Raw genomic sequence first — 19,032 nt, forward strand, 5'->3', positions numbered from 1 at the left:
ATCTGCCAAATAAGAGTAATAATATGCATACCTCATACAGGTAGACATTTAAAAAAATTACTTGTAAAACAAGTGGCTTAAGTATATGGCACACAGTGAGAACTCAATAAAAAGATGCTATTAGGCTAGGTTGAGAACTCCTGTTCTCTACTCATATAACATGCTCTGTATATACCCAGCAAGGTACTAATATCCTGGATTGCAATAATCATGTGTTTGGTTCATCCCACATAAGACAGTAACTCCTTTGAGGCTGGGGATCAGATCTCAAAACTCTTAAGTCTCTAGTACCTTAGGATAGTGCCTGGCATACAGTAGTTGTTCAACAAACTTAAAAAAGGCGAAAAACCAAACAGCAAAAAAAAATTAGAGGGAAATCAGCCTAGAGCTGCACGACATCCAATATGACAACTACTAGCAAGATATTTTAATTTGAATTAAATAAAATTTAAAAATCCTGTCTTTCAGTTGCACTAGCCACTGAAAACTAGAAGTCAGTAGTCACACATGGCTAGTGGCTACTGTACTGAACAATATACAGAACATTTCTATTATCACAGAAAGCTCTCCTAGACAATGCTAGTCTAGAGACTGTGAAAACAAATAATGGCACCTATTATTTAAGATAAATAATAACTGAAAATTCTGCCCACTGCAAGGCACTGTGCCAGGTTATGGTGCTATGAATACACAGGATCCCAAAGACAGGCTGTCTTTAAAAACCATAAAAGCTAGCATATGCACCGTAGGTACTATTATTTCATTTATCTTGGGCTCACACAGAAAAAAAAGAATCACAAACACCAAGAATTTTACTAGAAAACTGGTTACAGTTAAGGCCTAGGTCCTCTATAGTTATGAGATTCTGCACATGCAGAACACAGAATGTTTCACCACCTCAGGTCTCACAGGATCTTCAATCCCCACAACAGCAATGCATGTAAGGCCGGTGACAATATCATTTTCATTATCCCACTCTGGTTCTGGTTCTCCTGCTGGAAAATCTCTGAATGCAAGACATATGGTTCTCAAGCCTTCTGATGCCATCGGTTCAATCACAGTTTTTACAATATCATCACGGTCCCTTGGTCTGAACACTTTTGCCTCACCATTAGCACTCAAGATTTTGAAACACCTAAAAGGAAATGTTGAATCCAAACATCAATAATTTAAAAAAATAATGGTTAATGCCATTTAAGTGAAGTGGCAGGCCTAGAAATCATGGGATCTGATATCTGGAATTTAGAGAATTACATGTAATTCATTTTTATAGACTTAAATTCACTTTTCACCCTCCCCTTTACAAAACAGAACTAATATGTATGGTTCTCATTTGATAGTTCTCCATTTATCAGTTACTCTAGAACTCCTCTAAACCTTCTCTTTTGGAAATGCAGTGCTTTCAAACTTTCATAAAGAATCCCTGGGTGGCAAAGGAGAATAAACTATATACTTCACCATTTTGGTACAGAATCAGACATTAGTTTGAAATAACACCAAAATCACAAATGTTTTCTTCTTTTAAGGTAAAAAGCCAAGTGTAGTCAACCCCTTACCTGAGATGTTGTTTCATCACCTATATTGTTTTAACCATGAAAGAAAAAAAATAACTTATTGTTAAAATAAGCATTCTATCAGAATGGGAGTTAATGCCAAAATAGTTATTTTCAGTGACACTACCTTTTCTTTCATTACGTAATGAATAAAAATCATACTATATACCTATTTAAAGTTTGTTTTTCATAATGCCCCTCTATACTCCTCTCCCTTGATGATGCCATCTCTTCCTGCTTCTAGGGAGGTAATTCCCAAATCCCCATCCTCCGTTTTGTTTTTCAAAGCCTTCCATCACTGCTGAAAAATTCTACCCAGATGTTTTATCAGTACCTAAACCTTAATGGATGAAAGACTGGAAGCCGCCTCTTCACTGCCCATGTAATGTGCATCAACATTACCCTAATCATTTTGATGTAAGTCTAAAATTTCACCTTAATACTTATTTTTCCTGATCATCTCTCTACTATTAACTCCTAAGTCCTATACATTTCTCCTCTGAACAGCCTCCTCAGTGTGTCCACTCCTTTTTATTTCTCCTGCTACTACTTTCTTCTGGTTCTTACTTCAAGCTACAAAGCTACAGCTATTGTCATAGCAATAGCCTTTTAATTGGTATCTGTCTCTAGTTGATTGTTTTTTTTTTTTCCCCTCTAAGCCACCTTGTTCCCTGATGCAAGAATTATCTTCAATCACAGCTTTGATGATTCTACTACTTGAAGAAAAAAATACTTCATTTGCGTTATCTGGCTTACTTCAATTTTAACTGCTCAGCCCAACATTTAAAAAGTCTCCACAACAAAATGCAAACATTACTGTGGGAACACTTGCTGTATGTTTACTGTCCACCAGGCTTCATGCTAGATAGTTGGTATGCATTATTTAAGTGCCACAGAGTTGGCGGTCATCACCCCCTTTCTCAGACGAGGAAAATGGAAGTAAGGGAAGAATCTGCCCCATATCCAGAAGCTAGTTAGTTGCAGAGAAAGAGTCAATGCCTGATCTGTTTTGATTAAAAAAAAATTCTCTCCTAAACCATCTATCTACTACCCAGCAAGCCAGGGATGAAACAGATTTCTAACCTTTTCAATGAAATCAGGTAACTGAGCGTACTGTGGCAAGAAGAAAGCTGTATATGGCCTGTGTGCCACAAAAGCCCATCACTATTCAGCTGAACTATACAACCAGATATCCCTCTCCCCAATATGACCTGCATATTCCCATCTCCTTTCCTCTGCTGTGGTTTCTCCACCTTGAATTTATCATTTCATACCAAAATCTATCTTAAATGCCACATCCCTACAGTGTGATCTCACACCCAAAAACTTTGTACCAATTTATTATATGCTGCCTTCAGTTATTTATTTATATATTTGTCTCTTAAACTAATTGTAAAGTGTTCATTAATACTGGCTTATAATCCACATGTAAGCAAACTAAAAGTATATTTTAAACATTTACTTTAATATTGTAAATATTATAATTTCAAATGAGTTCCAATTTTCCCAACTTGCTCTTAACCAGTATTTTTTTTTTTAACCAGTTCTCTACTTCTTTAATGGAATTAAAGAAACCAAAATAATTTCACCACCTTTAATAACAAATAAACATCAGGGGAATTATATGTGAACATGTAATAACAAAATTAAAGCTACTGGTCTGTACAAGGACAGTAAGAAAAATTGGTATTCAAAATGACAGGAGATATTTAAATATGATACTGCAGCAGCATAAATATGATAAATCTCATTTTGATATAAATGGGGAATTTCCAAGATCCAGCTTTTATGCTTTGCTATTCTAAAAATTACTTCATAATTCTCCAGTAACCACAATGAGCACTGAAGATCTAAATTTGAGGCCAGGTGCGATGACTCACGTCTGTAATCCCAGCACTTTGGGAGGCCGACACGGGCAGATTACTTGAGGTCAGGAGTTCAAGACCAGCCTGGCCAACATTGTGAAACCCTGACTCTACTAAAAATACAAAAATTAGCCAGGCGTGGTGGCAGGTGCCTGTAATCCCAGTTACTTGGGAGGCTGAGGCAGGAGAATCCCTTGAACCCAGGGGTGGAGGGTGAAGTGAGCTGAGATCGCGCCACTGCCCTCCAGCCTGGGTGATACAGGGAAACTCCATCTTAAACAAACAAACAAAAAAAACCTAACAAAAAAAAAGACAGACATAAACTTGATTTTCTTCCCAGGAGGCTTTTCAAGATTCTACATATTAAATAACAAGTAAATCAACTTCTAAAAATAAACATCAAAGTATACTTCATTAAACATACCAGATTGAATGTAATGGGCTTATTTTCCCTATAGCAAAATACTAAGAAATTAAGAGAAGCTAGAGTGTGAAAATGGCAGAATAGCAGGGGCAAATATCTGGATACCATAAAATATGCTAAAAAGCTCTGAGGTCCTATCAAATGCCTGATGTTCACAAAAAGACAACAACAATAACAACACAGTAGATACTCCATAAAGCAACTATAGTCAGTAATTTATTCATCCAAGCATTTTACTCTTACTTTTTCAGAATTATCTCAGATGCACCCTTGCTGAATATTCGATAACTTCCATCTGAATTTTTCAGGACAGTACTCATGGACTTCCTAACAGAATTGAAGGTATAGACTTTGTACAGTGCTTCTTCTGGTATTTCATTTCTAACATCCTGATAATCCCGTTTTAAATCCAAAAGAAGTCCCAACAAGGCACATTCAGTTTTATTACCAACGTGACGAGGTAATCCACCCTCTTTCTCTGGTGGCTATAAGAGAAAAAGGTTTAGTAGCTAGTATCTCATTTCTCTATGAACATTTAATTTATAATGTAAAAAAGAATGCGACATTCTAAAATAAAATTACAGAGCAACTGTCTAATATCAACATTTTAAAGAAAGATATAGAAAAGTAAGGTAGAAAGCAGCCTGGGGTGAGAATGACATGAATTCTAATCTCAGTCCTGCCAGTTAGCTACGTGAAATTTGACAATTACCCAACTGCTGTGGTCCTTGGCTTCAGCATCTGTAAAACAGGAGCACTTATGACCCCAAAATTAAGAGATATAAGATGTATAAAGTTTATAGTTGGTTCCTAATACAGAGTGGAACTTAATTTTAATTTCCTTTTCCTATTTTCACTTAACTTTTATACTAAATCATTCAAAATTAAATCTACTTCACCAATTTTTATGGCTTAAAAGTACATGCATTAAAATATTGTTCTCTTAAACGCAGTGAGAAGCTTCATTTCCTTCATAGTGCCTTCAGAAATACCACTTTACATAATTATCACAATGGTATTAAGGGCAGATGTGATCATCTTTACTCAGTAATTAAAGAAGGTAGCTCAGACTTTCAGCTAGTAAAGGGCAAAGCTAGATCTAGAACCAAGATCCCATAACTTTCCAATGCAATCATCCAATTCATGTATGTTTTCCCTAATGAACAGCTTGCAATATTATTTTTGTTAATGACTGTCATCCATAAATCACTAGAAGAGATTAAGTCAAACATAACATCGCATGCTTTCTGTTATAAATAAGATTTTTAAAACTTGTAAAGTTGAAAATTTTTTATTATATGGTAGCACAAGTCTAGAATTACTTTACTGCATTAGTTCTAAAAAGGTCTAAGGACCACCTTTTAGGTAGGAACTACTGAGAAACCAAACAGAGCACATGGCAACCATATATAAAACATGTTATTTTAAGTTGAAATTGGCTTCAAAATTTTCTCTAAGTTGAGAGCTGACCTCCTATAGTAAGACAGTTTGATCTTTCTCAAAAATGAGCTTAATAAGAATTTAAAATTAAATACATGCTCTGGTTATAAGGGTGGAGAGTTTCTGAACACAGGAAATTCAAAATATAGGAGAAAAACGTAAGTAAACAATGTTTATGTTGATCAGCAGACCTCACTCATAACACAAATTTAAAAACCATTATATAAATAAATATATGCCTTTTAAAAACTTAACACAGTTCAGTTTACATACAGTAATGGTGGGTCTGAAGACTTACATATAGTCTGATCATTATAGATTTAAAAATTAATTTTCATATATATAAATTATTTCAAAAACCTTACCAATATTTTTGATGTATAAGCACAATTCACAGAAATTCCTGTTACAAGATAGGACAAAATATTTGGTGGAATAGCTTCTGGTTCAGGAACCTTTTTATAATGTTTTTCATTTATGTAAGCTTGAACGACTGTCATTCTGTTCATTGTCAAAGTTCCTGTTTTATCTGAACAAATAGCTGTAGCATTTCCCATGGTTTCACAAGCATCCAGATGCCTTACTAAGTTATTATCTTTCATCATTTTCTACAGTGACAAAAAAAAAAACAACTAGTTAAGCTGCATATAAAACCAATCACCTCATTACATTAAAATGATTATAAATTGTTTTAAAATTAGAACTAAAACTCCCAGCTTTCTATAAATACAATGTATAAAGTACCAATGTAACACTAAAAATTATTTTTAGCTTATTTGACCTATTAAAATAAGCTAAACACAGTACTAGAGCTTTCTGGGGTTTCAATCATTTTATTGCTGCATAACATAACCTAGTAAATCAATTCAGGTACCTACATCCGTACACAAATAACACTGAATATATGTCTCCAACGGTTTTTGCAAAATGTCCTCACATTACAAGAGCAATGACAATCTGTACTGTTAAGTACAGTGGTACTTATAGTAGTGTAAGAGTATATTAAAGGATTAAGCCTCCTTATTAAGTGGAAAACAAAAGATTCTTACATCAGCGCCAAGGAAAAAATAGCCCTTAGCAGCTAAAATAAAGAGCTTGTGGGTATGTAGTTGATTTTTTTTTTTATTATTAACTCTGATAGAGTTAACATATCAAAACTAGAATGAGTCATTTTTTAGCTATTCTATATGCTGGCAGACTTGGCATTTTCATCCTTAGCATCAAACTGTGTCTCACTTCTTTCTCTCATTTACAACAGAAAAGATCATTTCTAAAAAACCAACAGTTTTCACAGTAGTCTCACAGGGCATTTAAGTTAAAATACCTTATAATTAGTCCTCAGCACTTAATGTGGAATGGGTTAAAAACTATATGGAGTTATTTTACAAAGTGTTTTTTGTGATGGCTAATATGCAAGATACTGCAAAAAAACTGGTTCCTTGAAAAAATATGTGAAAAAGGGATGTGTATTTCCTAAATTACTTGTGATTTACATATTAAAGATTAGAAAAATGAAGTTCTGCAGTAAAGAAACCATGTTCAGTTTTGTGAAACACTAACAGAGAATCCATAAAGACTATACCTGTGTGAAAAGAACAGTAATTGGTAACATTAGAGCTAGATAAACATCTAATAAAGGCTTAAAAAAGTAGTTAACTTGTTCTTATTAATTTTCTGTTCAAAAAACATAAGTCAATCCTACCAGTATCTTTCTAATCAAAATTGAAAAATTAGTATCATTAATGACTACTCAAAATGAACTAATGACAGTTCGGTAAAATGACTGTTCTATGTGTCAAAAACTTGTATTTACCCCAAATATTTCAAATTACTTTAAAATATCAAAAAAGGACAAATAGATGATTATACTGTATCTTAGCACTTCAATACATTTACCAATTTATTTTTGAAACGAAAGTTGTTAAATGCCTGAAAAGAAAATAAACTCAAACAGTAAGCAAAAAACATTCTTATCAAGACAGGTCTAATAATGAAGAATGCAAAGGTAGAAACGATGACTAATTAATTAATATTGCTCACTGTCAGCAGTGTTTCTTAAAGAGAACTAGTAATTAACATTTGAAAATTTACAAAAGCAGCATTCTTCGTTTGGTTATAATTTTTTACCTGCAAGATCATTTTGAAAAAAACAAAAAAAGTTCAAAACTGTCCGAGCTACATCTTTTTTTTTTAAATCCAATCCACCTTTTCCGTAAGACAGAAAATTGATAAATTAAATTAATAATCTTCAAAAGGATTATTACTTTAAGGTAAACAGCAGTAAGCAAAGCCATCAAAGCTCATTTCTTAGCATTCTACTTGGAAAACAAGAAGGACTGAGCTACTGTAAATCAAGTGGTCAGAGGAAGGTGACATTTGAAGAGACCTGAATAAAGAAAGACAGCAGGTTACTCAAAGGAAGGAACAAGTGGGCCCTGAAGTAAGAATACAGTTGAGATGTTTGAAAATCATCAGGAAGGCTGGTGAGGCTGGGCCAGAAGAGAAGGGAATTGAGCACTGAGAGGTAAGCAAAGGCCAGATTGGCAGGGCCCTGCAGGCCATGGTAAGGAGTTTGCATTTTACTCTAATTGTCATGAGAACTGACTGAATGGTTTCACACATAGAAATCATAATTTTTAACTTTTTTTTAATTTTTAGAAACATTAGCCTAACACGCTCACCTTAATTTTACAGATGGGAAAGAGGAGGTGACGTGACTTGGCAATACAACTATCACGTAGAGAAAATCATGCTAGAACTTTGCCCAGCAGAGTCGTGCTTAGTATTGTGTCAAGGTTGACCTATGTGGAATGCACAGGTCTCCTACAGAGATATTCAACTGGTGGGAGGTACAGGGCATCAATGACAACATTTCTAGAGAAAATAGTGTATTTATGAAAGTCCTCACTTTCAGAAGCAGAAAAGGAGTAACTAGATGGGCATTTTCTATACCAGCTAAGGCTTTAAACATAACAACGTCTAGTGAACTATTTTCTACTTACTTTGACTGAATAAGCCAGTGAGATCGTAACTGCAAGTGGAAGACCTTCTGGCACTGCGACCACTAAAACTGTAACTCCAATAATGAAGAACTTCACAAAGTATTGTATATAAATTGGTGTGCACTCAGCAAGCCATGGTCTTTTCTGAACCCAGAAGGTGTCAATGACAAAATATAATACTAGAATGATAACTGTGATGGCAGACATCAACAGACCTTTCAGAATAGAAATGAAAGAAAAATGTGATTATTAAATTTCCAGACACTACCACTGCCAGATATATATTAAACACTGTAAAGAGTTATAACTTGCTTGACAGTATTGAATTCCTCTGAGAAATTACTTCTTTCTTGCACCTAACTTATAACTTGACATTGTCAGATTTAATTTTTTGCTTCCAAGTACAGTCTTGTCCCCAGGAGAACTGAGAGAAAAACACTTACGATTCTTTCTTAGACTTAATTATATCTTTGGCCTTGTACTGAAACTAAGACAAAATAATACACAATGATAAGGAAGTATCCAAAGCTTAGAATAAACTGTTGCTTTTCATGTTCAAGAGGCAAGCTCCCTAATGCTTAAAGAGAAACTGGTCTGATCAATGGGGGGACCTAGAATTAAATACTCAACCCATGTTTTAAAAAAATAACATTATAATAAATAAAATTATATAACACGAAGTATTATTTCTTAAATTTGTTTGCTCTATCCTTACTGCTTCATTAACTTAGTAAACCAAGAGTTAACCATGTATCTTGTGGGATACTCTGCTCTTTGACATGTGTATTAAAAATAGGGCAGCTGGCTGGGCACAGTGGCTCACGCCTGTAATCCCGGCACTTTGGGAAGTCGAGGTGGGTGGATCACCTGAGGTCAGGAATTCAAGACCAGCCGGACAAACATGATGTAATCCCATCTCTACTAAAAATACAAAAATTAGCTGGGCATGGTGGTGCGTGCCTGTAATACCATCTACTCAGGCTGAGGCAGGAGAACTGCCTGAACCCAGGAGGCAGAGGTTGCAGTGAGCCGAGATTGCACCACTGCACTCCAGTCTGGGTGACAGAGCAAGACTCTGTCTCCCACTCCCAACCACCCCCTCCAAAAAAAAGAGGCAGCTGGGCGCAGTGGCTCACGCTTGTAATCCCAGCACTTTGGGAAGCTGAGGTGGGAGGATCACTTGAGCCTAGGCATTTGAGACCAGCCTGGCCAACACGGTGAAACCCTGTTTCTACTAAAAATACAAAAATTAGCTGGGTGTAGTGGTGTGCATCTGTAGTCCCAGCTACTTAGGGGGTGGAGGCAGGAGGATAACCTGAGCCTTGGGATGTCAAGGGTTCAGTGAGTTGTGATCATGCCACTGTATTCCAGCCTGGGTGACAGAGTAAGACCCTGTCTCAAAAAAAAAAAAAAAAAAAAAAAAAAGGAAAAAAAAAGTTGTAAGTCCACATATCTGGTTCTAACATCCCAATCTAATGTCTACTAAGTGGATTTACCACCTCAAATCCACCTTTTCCCCCAACACTACATGAGTCAGTATTACCACTTGGCTACATATTACAAAGAGCAAATATTTGCTATTAGATAATAAGTGTACTGAGGACAGAAGCAAAAACGTCACTTTTCCCATCAGACTCCTAGAGAGCAGTAAAATGATGCAATTTAAGCAATTTTAATAATATATGCTTATTTATCCACACAGTGTTCTTCCAAAAAGATGCTACTGCTGGAGGTCATGCTGTTTCTAACCTCAGAGCTCTGCTTTTTCCCTTAAAGAATGGCTGTATTAACAGGTATTTTCTAGTGATGGCAGTAATACAGTAACTTCTGCTGCACTACAATGACTCCATTCAGGGCAGAACTTTAACATTAGAGGCATAACTAAAAATTCTCATAACCAGTAAAAAGATGAGCAACATGTGTGATGAAATTTTATTAAAATATAATTAGTTCATCTTTACTGAATAACCTCACAGGTTGCCTTTTCTCCACTTAATGCAGAAATTCAGAGATGAGTGCATAGGCTTGTAACTGGACAGACTTAGGCAGTAATCCTAACCCGACCACTTATTAGCAAATTATAAGTACCTATAGTAGTAACTCAAAGGGCCTGGTGCATTGTAGCTAGAACTGAAAATATTTCAAACTCCCCTTCTATTCACGAAGCAACAATTTCCAGCCTTAAGTGTATCAAAAGACAATTTTTAAGCAGAAAGCATATTTAAAAATAAAACACTTTATTTTCGTCTCTGTATCATACCTGCTTTGCCAATCTGAACAGCCAGTTTTGTAAGTTTCCCTTGTAAAACAGATTTTTCCTTTTTTGGCAAATTTGCTTTCTTTTTATCTTTTTCATCACCATCTCCACCTTCCTCACTCTTCAATGGCTGCATTTCCATGGCTGCACCATCCTGGGCTTTTGCTACATTTAAGAGCAAATAGAACTTCACTATACTTTAAAGGCACATATCACTATTAACATTTAAAGAAATTTTAAAAATCAGTTTCTTACAGAAACCAGTAAAGGTATAAGCATTCAGCTTTGTGAGTGTGTGTGTGTGTGTGTGTGTCTACACAGAGAAAATAAGACAATAGTGACATTAGGTTGTGAAACTTTGTACCATATTTGAAAATGTTGTGCTAGGTAATGAGGATGAGGCATACAAGGTCCTTAAACTGAGAACTAAAGAATACTAAACTTCTTTTCCTGTGTGTTATGTTAGGTAACATCTAAACAACATAAATCCCTCCCCTACAATTTATGACCATAATGTAGAGATCATGTATAACCATATGTATACAGAAATATGCATATATGACTCTTAAATAAATGCAGTAACATTTATGCTATATATTTTGTTTCTTATGCATTTTTGCTACTATTTAATAACCAGTGTTCAAATACTTGAAATACTTAAGTTGAAAGTTAATCTACATAAATTTACCCTAATCCGAAAATCTAAAATACCCCAAAATCTGAAACTTTTTGAGCACTGACATGACACAAGTGGAAAATTCCACACCTGATCTCCTATGATGGGGAATAGTCAAAACTCTATTTCATGCACAAAATTATTAAAAATGTTGTACAAAATTACCATCAGGCAATGTGTAGAAGGTATATATGGCAATGTATAAATAAATTTCGTGTTTGGAGTTGGGTCTCATCCCCAAGATATCTCATTATGTACATGCAAATATTCTAAAATCCGAAAAAACAAACAAACAAAAAAAACCCCTGAAATCTGAAACACTTCTGGTCCCAAGCATTTCGGATAAGGGATACTCAACATGTACCACAAATCGTACTTAAAATCTTACTAACATTGTAGTGACAACATGACTAAGACACCAGCAGGAAGAAAGGTTAACCCAAGATAACATATATTGTTGATTTTCCCTGCCACGTGTATCTTACTTTTGAATAAATATGGTATACAGTAGATTTCTGGATATAATGAAAACAAGCTCACTATACTTTTGTCCTCCTAAATTTACCTTTGTTGCGATTCTCAATAGCTCCATCTTGTTTCTTATCTGTAGGAACAAAATGGGAATTAAAGCTTTCCAAAAGAAATGAATACAGCCATGCTAAATTATGCAGAAGTAGTTCACATTTCTATAACAGTTGTTACACAATGGTGTGTGTGTCTACAGATTAGAAAACATTTGACTTGTGATGACCTGCTGGGTCAATCACTCCCTAAGTCTTACCTATGGGAGAATACCGCAAAATAATTTAGGGTGTCTATATTTGTTTTATTTTTCCATAAGACTTCACTATTTTATAAGCTGTAATAAACCTAAATATGATACAAAAGGTTTTAAAACTAAATACAAATATAACCCTAAGAAAGCAGAAAAGGGCAGAGGTGGAGAGGGAGAAAGAAGGGCAGAGATGAAGAGAGAGGAGGAAGGGATGTTATAAAAAGACAATGGGCAGCCGGGTGTGGTGGCTCATGCCTGTAATCCCAGAACTTTGGGAGGCCAAGGCAGGTGGATCATCTGAGGTCGGGGGTTCAAGACCAGCCTGGCTAACATGGTGAAACCTCGTCTCTACTAAAAATAAAAAATTAGCCGGGTGTGGTGGCATGCACCTGTAGTCCCAGCTAGTCAGGAGGTTGAGGTGGGAGAGTTGCTTGAACCCGGAAGGCGGAGGTTGCAGTGAGCCAAGATCATGCCATTGCACTCCAGCCTGGGAGATAGAGTGAGACTCCGTCTCAAAAAAACAAAAACAAACAAAAACCAAAAAGACAACTGGCACACAGCAAAGTGTTGATGAGAGCAAGGACAAAAATTGTACGTACAAAAGATAGGAGAGGCAACTTAGTAAACTAACTAGGATACGAATGTATAGAATAAGCCAGTAAGACTACCAGGTAAGGTAGCTCTCCAAAATCAGCTTATAGTTGGAAAACACAGAAAGTTGAGCATATCTGAAGCAATAAAGTAACGAAAGAAGGGACAGGCCTATTGTCTGGAGTAGGCACTACAATATTAAAAATGCCAAAGAGCAGCAGAACCATTCAGCCTATATTCTTCTAGCTTCTTTATCGAGGAGAACTATCTTCAAACGGAAAACATGGAACAAACATGGTCAAGAAGGAACAGAAGCTCAAGATTGATGAGGAGATAGTAAGATAATACCTAGCTAATTTTAATGAGCTCAAGTTTGGAGAGACCAGACGGCCACAGTCCAGGCCACTGAGGGAACTGAGACAGATTACCCTGGACTGCTTCTGAGTAATTGCTAAGGCAGTCAAGGGAATGGGAGAAGGGCTGGAGGTCCACAAAAGAAAAAATGTTGCCCTGTTCTTTTAAAAAAAAAAAAAAACAACAACAACAAAAAAAAGGGAGTCAACAAATTAGATGTTAATTTCCAGGGAATGTTCTTGACTAGATTAATAAAACCAGTGTATGAGAATCAGGGGGAAAAGGAGCTTACTGGAAAAGACACTGTGGAATAAAGTGAGGATGCAAACTTCCCTTCAGCGTTCAGTGACTTTCAACTCCTGTGGATTAGGATGGAGCGCAGCATAAAAGGGTAGACTCTTGAGCCAGAGAAGAGGGTGTGACCTGCCACTTACTAGCACTTTGATCTAGAGCAAATTACATAATCTCCATAAGCCTCAGTTTATTCATCAGTAAAAAAATAATAATAGTCTTTACTTTGTACAGTTGTGAGGATTAATGAGATAGTGAATGTAAAACACTCAATAAATAGAATCATTATTGTGCTGGTTTTCAAACCGCGTTCTACTCAGCCTTAAGAAACCTATGGAAGCACATTGAGAACTACTTCAAGGAGGACATAGAAAAAAAACCTAGAATGGGGGGGCTTGCCACCTGGATCTGCATCCAGAATTTTTCACATACATTTTTGTTTCGAAATAGAGATTTTATAGCTAACGGCAAAACTCAAAGAACAAAACAAACCACTCAAATATTAAAAACACTGCTGTAGTTATAGCAAACCAGGATTTTAGCCAGGCAGTTATTTTAGAATGTTTCAAAATATTCATGTGAGAAACAACAATATGGGTTTACTATCCTAAATAACATCAAATAAATCTAAGTGGCTAAACCACCGTAAAATGTTGTCAACCTAAAGGGAAAAGACTCCAGAGGGGTAATCCTGAGTGGGAAGGAAGGGTGGTACAGCAGACACTTAGAAGCAGGGTGGGAAGGGCTTTTTAAAAGTGGCATGCCCCTAACTAGGAGATTCTGAGATGTCTCTTGTGTATAACAGTTTCTTGTAAGATCCTTGTGGATAAATGGTATGTAAGATTATCAAGTTTGCTGATAACAGAACACTTGGAGGGACAGTAGATACAACGGATCAACATTTTAAAAAGATTTTGATATCTAATGATGGGCTGAATATAACAAAAGAAATGTAAGGTGTCAAAGTGAAGTCCTAGTCTTGTGTTCAAAAACCAAGCACATTAAGTATAGTAGAATAGAAACGTGAATAGTTGAAGAAGATTAAAAGAAAGCTCAGTGAAACCAAAATATAATATGGCTGATAAAGCTACTGCTAAAGTAGCAGAAAAAATCCGCCGTGAGAGTTCAATTCATTTTGCTGATCAGATGACAGGGGAAATTCTACACCTAGAGAATAAATGCAAGAATGCCAATGGAAGTATTCAAGTAGATGCTGAATCTCTCTGGCCATGGTAAAGGGGACTGATGTATTCTCTAAAGGCCCATGCTATTAAGTCTAAAAGAAAAATCTTCTTTTAACTTTTTGTGGAATTTTTCATACCAGAATCTCTTGAAAGAAGGTACTAGTTCTTACGAATTACTTGCCCTATTTCCAAATACCAATTATAGAAAATTGTTATTCTTACTTTTCTTTTCCTTTTTCTTCTCATCTTTCTTCTCTTCCTCTTCACCTCCAGCTCCAAGTAAGGTAAAGATAATTCCAGTTTGAGAATTTACACCTACAGCTGTAACTACCATTCTTCCAGAGCCTTCCATTACATGAGTACCTATAACCAAAAACATAGTTTGTTTTTAAAAATACTAATAGATTTCCTTGCTACCACCAAATTTCAAATTTCAGTAATATTGTTTTTAACAGCCTCAACATCTAGGAAAATATCTATAGATAGATATAGATCTATCTATATCTATATCTATATATCTATATATCTATATCTATATGTATCTATATCTATATATATATCTATACATATCTATACATATATATATATATATATATTTTTTTTTTTTTTTTTAAAGGCAGGGTCTTGGTCTGTCACCCAGGCTGCAGTGCAATGGTGTGAACATGGCTTACTACAGCCTGGATCTCCTCAGCTGAAGTAACCCTCCCGAGTAGCTGGGACCACAGGTACACGCCACTACACTCTGCTAATTTTTAAAAAAAAATTTTCTAGAGACAGGGTCTCACTGTAGTGCTCAGGCTGGTCTCAAACTCCTGGGCTCAAGCAATCATCCTGTCTTGGCCACCCAAATTGTTGGGATTACAGATTTGAGCCACCATGTCTGGATCAATAAAATAAATTTAGTAAGACATTAAATAAAACTTATTTCTTGTGCTTCAGGTTTTAACTCTAATCAGTCATATCCAAGTTCAAAGCTCAATCTACTACTCACTTACCATGTAATATTAGGTAAATTGTAACAACTCAGTTCCCTGTCTGTACACTTCATAGAAATATGAGATTTACATTTCTCATATAAACCTATAAATGTCAAGTGCTTAGCATACTGCCTAGAATTTGTAGGGGTTCAATGAATGCTCATTAATTGTAACCTAAGGTATGAGGGACATTTCTCTGAGAAAAACACTGCTTATAAAGAAACAACATACGTATCAATAACAACCAATGTCACACTTCCCACACCCAACCTCATAACCTCTATCTAACACAAGCTTTCATTCCAGCCCGCCTTCATAACTGCAATAGCCCCCTACCTAGTCTCTGTGTCTTCCCAGTTCATCCTGAAATCCGTTTTAATCTTCCTAAAATGTGATTTCATCATATACTTCTCATGGCTGAAAAATTTCTGATTCTTTGTTGCCTACTGGATTGAGTCCAAAGTCCTCACCTTGAGAACGACCCAATCTTACAAACTTACTCATCTGCTACTCTTAACATAAAATTTCATTACAGAAAACTAGGAATCAGAGATGGGAACATGGATTAAATTCTATGTCCCTCAGAACGATTTTGCAAGTTGGCAGGCATTATTATTCTCATTTTCTAGAAACTTGCCCAAGGTTATACAACTTTTTTTTTTTTTTTTTTTTTTTTTGTAGAGACAGGGTATGTGTTGCCCAGGCTGATCTCAATAATTGTCTCCCGTCTTAGCCCCCAAAGTGCTGGAATTACAGGTGCGAGTCACCGTGCTCGGCCTGAAGGTTATACAACTATTAAATGTCAAGACAAAGATTCAGTCCAGCTCTGTCAGAGGATAAAGAGTGTATTCTTCTTTAGTTATAATGCTGACAAGTTTGCTTACGGTTCTCCAACTTGTACATCCACATCTCTATATCTTTCCTTATTCACTAAAAGGCTTCTAATCCCTCTATTCTAATCTTTTTGTTAGTTTTAAGCAGGCTTTAAAGCAACTTTTTTTTTTTACACTAAAGTCTTCTTTACAGTTATTGATTTGTATTTTATTTCCTCATTTACAATCTTCTGGAGCAGCATCTACCATAATCTTATGAACCAAGTTTATGCTCAAGGATTATTTGCTAAGTACGCTCATAAAATATATGTACTTACTCAAGTATTTAAGAAACTATATTTGGCTATTAATTACTGAGTAACTTATCCAATATTGTTTTTTAGGCCTTTGCTTTCTTGCTTTTAAAAATCCATATTGATTATTTCACTAGTTATTAGCTTCTTTGCCAGTGAAAGTGCAGGGAAAACAAGAAATATAATTCAAGATAGTGAAACAGTAAGTATTATGCATAACAGATAATTTATTTCTTTTAGCAACTCTGGTTTTCTCCAGATTCCAATTTTTTAGGTTCTATTTTGCCTTACCACAGGTAATCAGATGTTGGCAGTGAATGTGCTCAGGCAAAGTAAACAGTTTTAAGTCTTGGTCATATCCCCACCACTAACTGAATACTGCTTTTAAAAATCTAAACTTAAGAAGCCAAGAACAGCAGTCAGAGATGGCATCATGAGAGTAAATTTAAAAATAAATGCATGTCATGTTTTTTAGTACATTTTTGGAATAGGGAAATAAATGCAGAAAAACTTTCCCACCCATACTGCGATAAGGGACTCTACAAAGTTATTTCAGTCTTTTCTTAAATGTGGAAAATTTATAGAGTTCTCCTGGTATACTTGGTGTGTTAGGAACCTGAGTCTACATAAAGCTTACCAGTCATCTCTGTTAAAACAGAAAGGACCAAAGTTCAGTTAGAGGAAATCAACCTGAAGAGCTAAGCACTATGTAAATAAGTGAGATGTACATAAAAGCCCATGCAGTATACATAGCAAACAGGAGACTATCTTAGTTTGTTACACATTGTGGTCTGGTGAATCTGTGATGGTAAGGTATGATTAGATAGCTTCCCTCTCCTTTGGAAAGGTTATAGATTTTATTTGGTTAACATTAACTACAGTTCCTTAGAAGCATGGCAAGGTAAGTAGAAAGAGTTAACACATTACACTTAAATACATTATATTTATATATCCAAGCTCTTTCTGGCTATTTGGTATAAATGACAAGCACACCAATACAAAGAAAAATCCAAACGGTGTGAATGTTCTAAGTGGCACAGGATACTGAAGGTATACACATCTCAAGATTTTTTTTTTTGATGAAACATTAAGTCTATATTAGAATTGGAACTTTTATCCTATTTATAATGGTGTTTATAAATGTAATTACTCTGATTTTTTTGCAATAAGATTTTCTGGCCAATATAAATGTGTCTGGTTCTTTGCAATAAGCTTCTTTTGGCATGCATTTATAAATCTTAAAAAGTTATGGTTAAACTTAGGTTTTGCTCTAAAGTTGTGATTCTAACTTAACTGACCCTTGCGGATATCACAGGTTTGACACTGGTTTCAGCAGCAATCATCTGACAATGTATAAAATGTTGGCAATCTATCAACACCTGACAATGACAGAAGACTACATGTAGAAGGTTACATTCAGCTTTCCCAAAACTCTAGTATAAATTCAATCCAACAAGTACAGTTCTGATAGACAATTTCATAAATTCCATATAGAATACTGGGAAAATAAGAATAGGAACCTTAGAACCTAAAAGTTAAAAGAATTAATATGACTTGGGGGTCAATTTGTGATACTATAGCTTTCTCTCATTCAGTGTTTTGGAAGCAAACTTGTAATTTTTCCCACCACCCCTTCCATTTCATATTTACTTAGTTCAACTTAGTTCAAGCTATCACAATGAGGTTACTACAAGAGCCTCCCAAGCTGTCACCCTCCATTTCAAACAGTATCCTCACCTATCCTTCCCTTCTCCAAACCCAGAACATATCTTAACCATCTGCAAATTCAGTTCTGACTAGATGGAGGTGTGACTGCTAGATCTACTCTTGGTTAGTCATATAATACTAAATAGTTTATATCTCAAACTCATTCTTCAGCAGTTAAAGGAGTTGGGTTAGGAAAACTTTAAGGATTTTACCAGTTCTCAAGAAAAAACAACCTGTCCTTTGTAGAGCATCACAGAGAATTCATTAATTTGCTTTAAACATATATTCATTCTTTAATTTTATACTTCAATAGGCATTAAAAATGGTCATGATACAGAATAACAGACCAACTCAAGAGGTATCATTAGGCCTATATTTCAGTTTTATCATTACACTAGCATGCATACTGAATCTCAAATCTCTTGATTTTTTGGACTCTGGTCCCTCATTTGAAAAATATAGCTCTGCATTCAAAGATTTCTAATGTTTTTGTCAGCTTACCAAAAAAAGTCTCCAAGGATTACAACAGTAGAAGATAGCATAAAATACAGATTCGTCTTTATATTATTGACTCTTAGGAAAATGGTGTTTGCTGACAATGGTACATAGTTGCGAAAGAGGAAAGTGTTCAAAGATACAAAAGAAATTTTTACCTGACAGAAGTAAGGGATCCTTATCTAAAGACTTTTTAACATGATCTGATTCACCAGTCAATGAGCTTTCATCAATTTTAAGATCGTTGCCTTGAATAAGTATGCCGTCAGCTGGAAGAAGATCACCTAAAATAAAAAGCATGATATACTAAACTAT

The 19,032-nt window shown here is 35.4% G+C and overlaps 1 protein-coding gene across 16 annotated transcripts in view; it reads right to left on the bottom strand.

Moving 5' to 3' along the window:
* The window catches only part of ATP2B1 (ATPase plasma membrane Ca2+ transporting 1), a 68,452-nt gene that overhangs the window by 28,432 nt on the left and 20,988 nt on the right, over positions 1-19,032 (bottom strand). For 8 of the 16 annotated variants that reach the window (XM_055237353.2, XM_055237355.2, XM_055237349.2 and 5 more), the window contains 8 exons: positions 18,876-19,001; positions 14,635-14,775; positions 11,783-11,821; positions 10,545-10,706; positions 8,285-8,499; positions 5,648-5,890; positions 4,086-4,327; positions 898-1,135 (listed from right to left, as the gene is read on the bottom strand). In XM_055237353.2, the coding sequence (XP_055093328.1) occupies positions 898-1,135; positions 4,086-4,327; positions 5,648-5,890; positions 8,285-8,499; positions 10,545-10,706; positions 11,783-11,821; positions 14,635-14,775; positions 18,876-19,001 (1,406 nt within the window). The remainder of the gene's footprint in view (positions 1-897; positions 1,136-4,085; positions 4,328-5,647; positions 5,891-8,284; positions 8,500-10,544; positions 10,707-11,782; positions 11,822-14,634; positions 14,776-18,875; positions 19,002-19,032) is intronic. The other 8 variants (XM_063615144.1, XM_063615145.1, XM_063615150.1 and 5 more) reach the window with 5 other exon arrangements.

Source organism: Symphalangus syndactylus, chromosome 13 (genome assembly GCF_028878055.3).
Source record: "Symphalangus syndactylus isolate Jambi chromosome 13, NHGRI_mSymSyn1-v2.1_pri, whole genome shotgun sequence".
Classification (NCBI taxonomy): Eukaryota; Metazoa; Chordata; class Mammalia; order Primates; family Hylobatidae; genus Symphalangus; species Symphalangus syndactylus.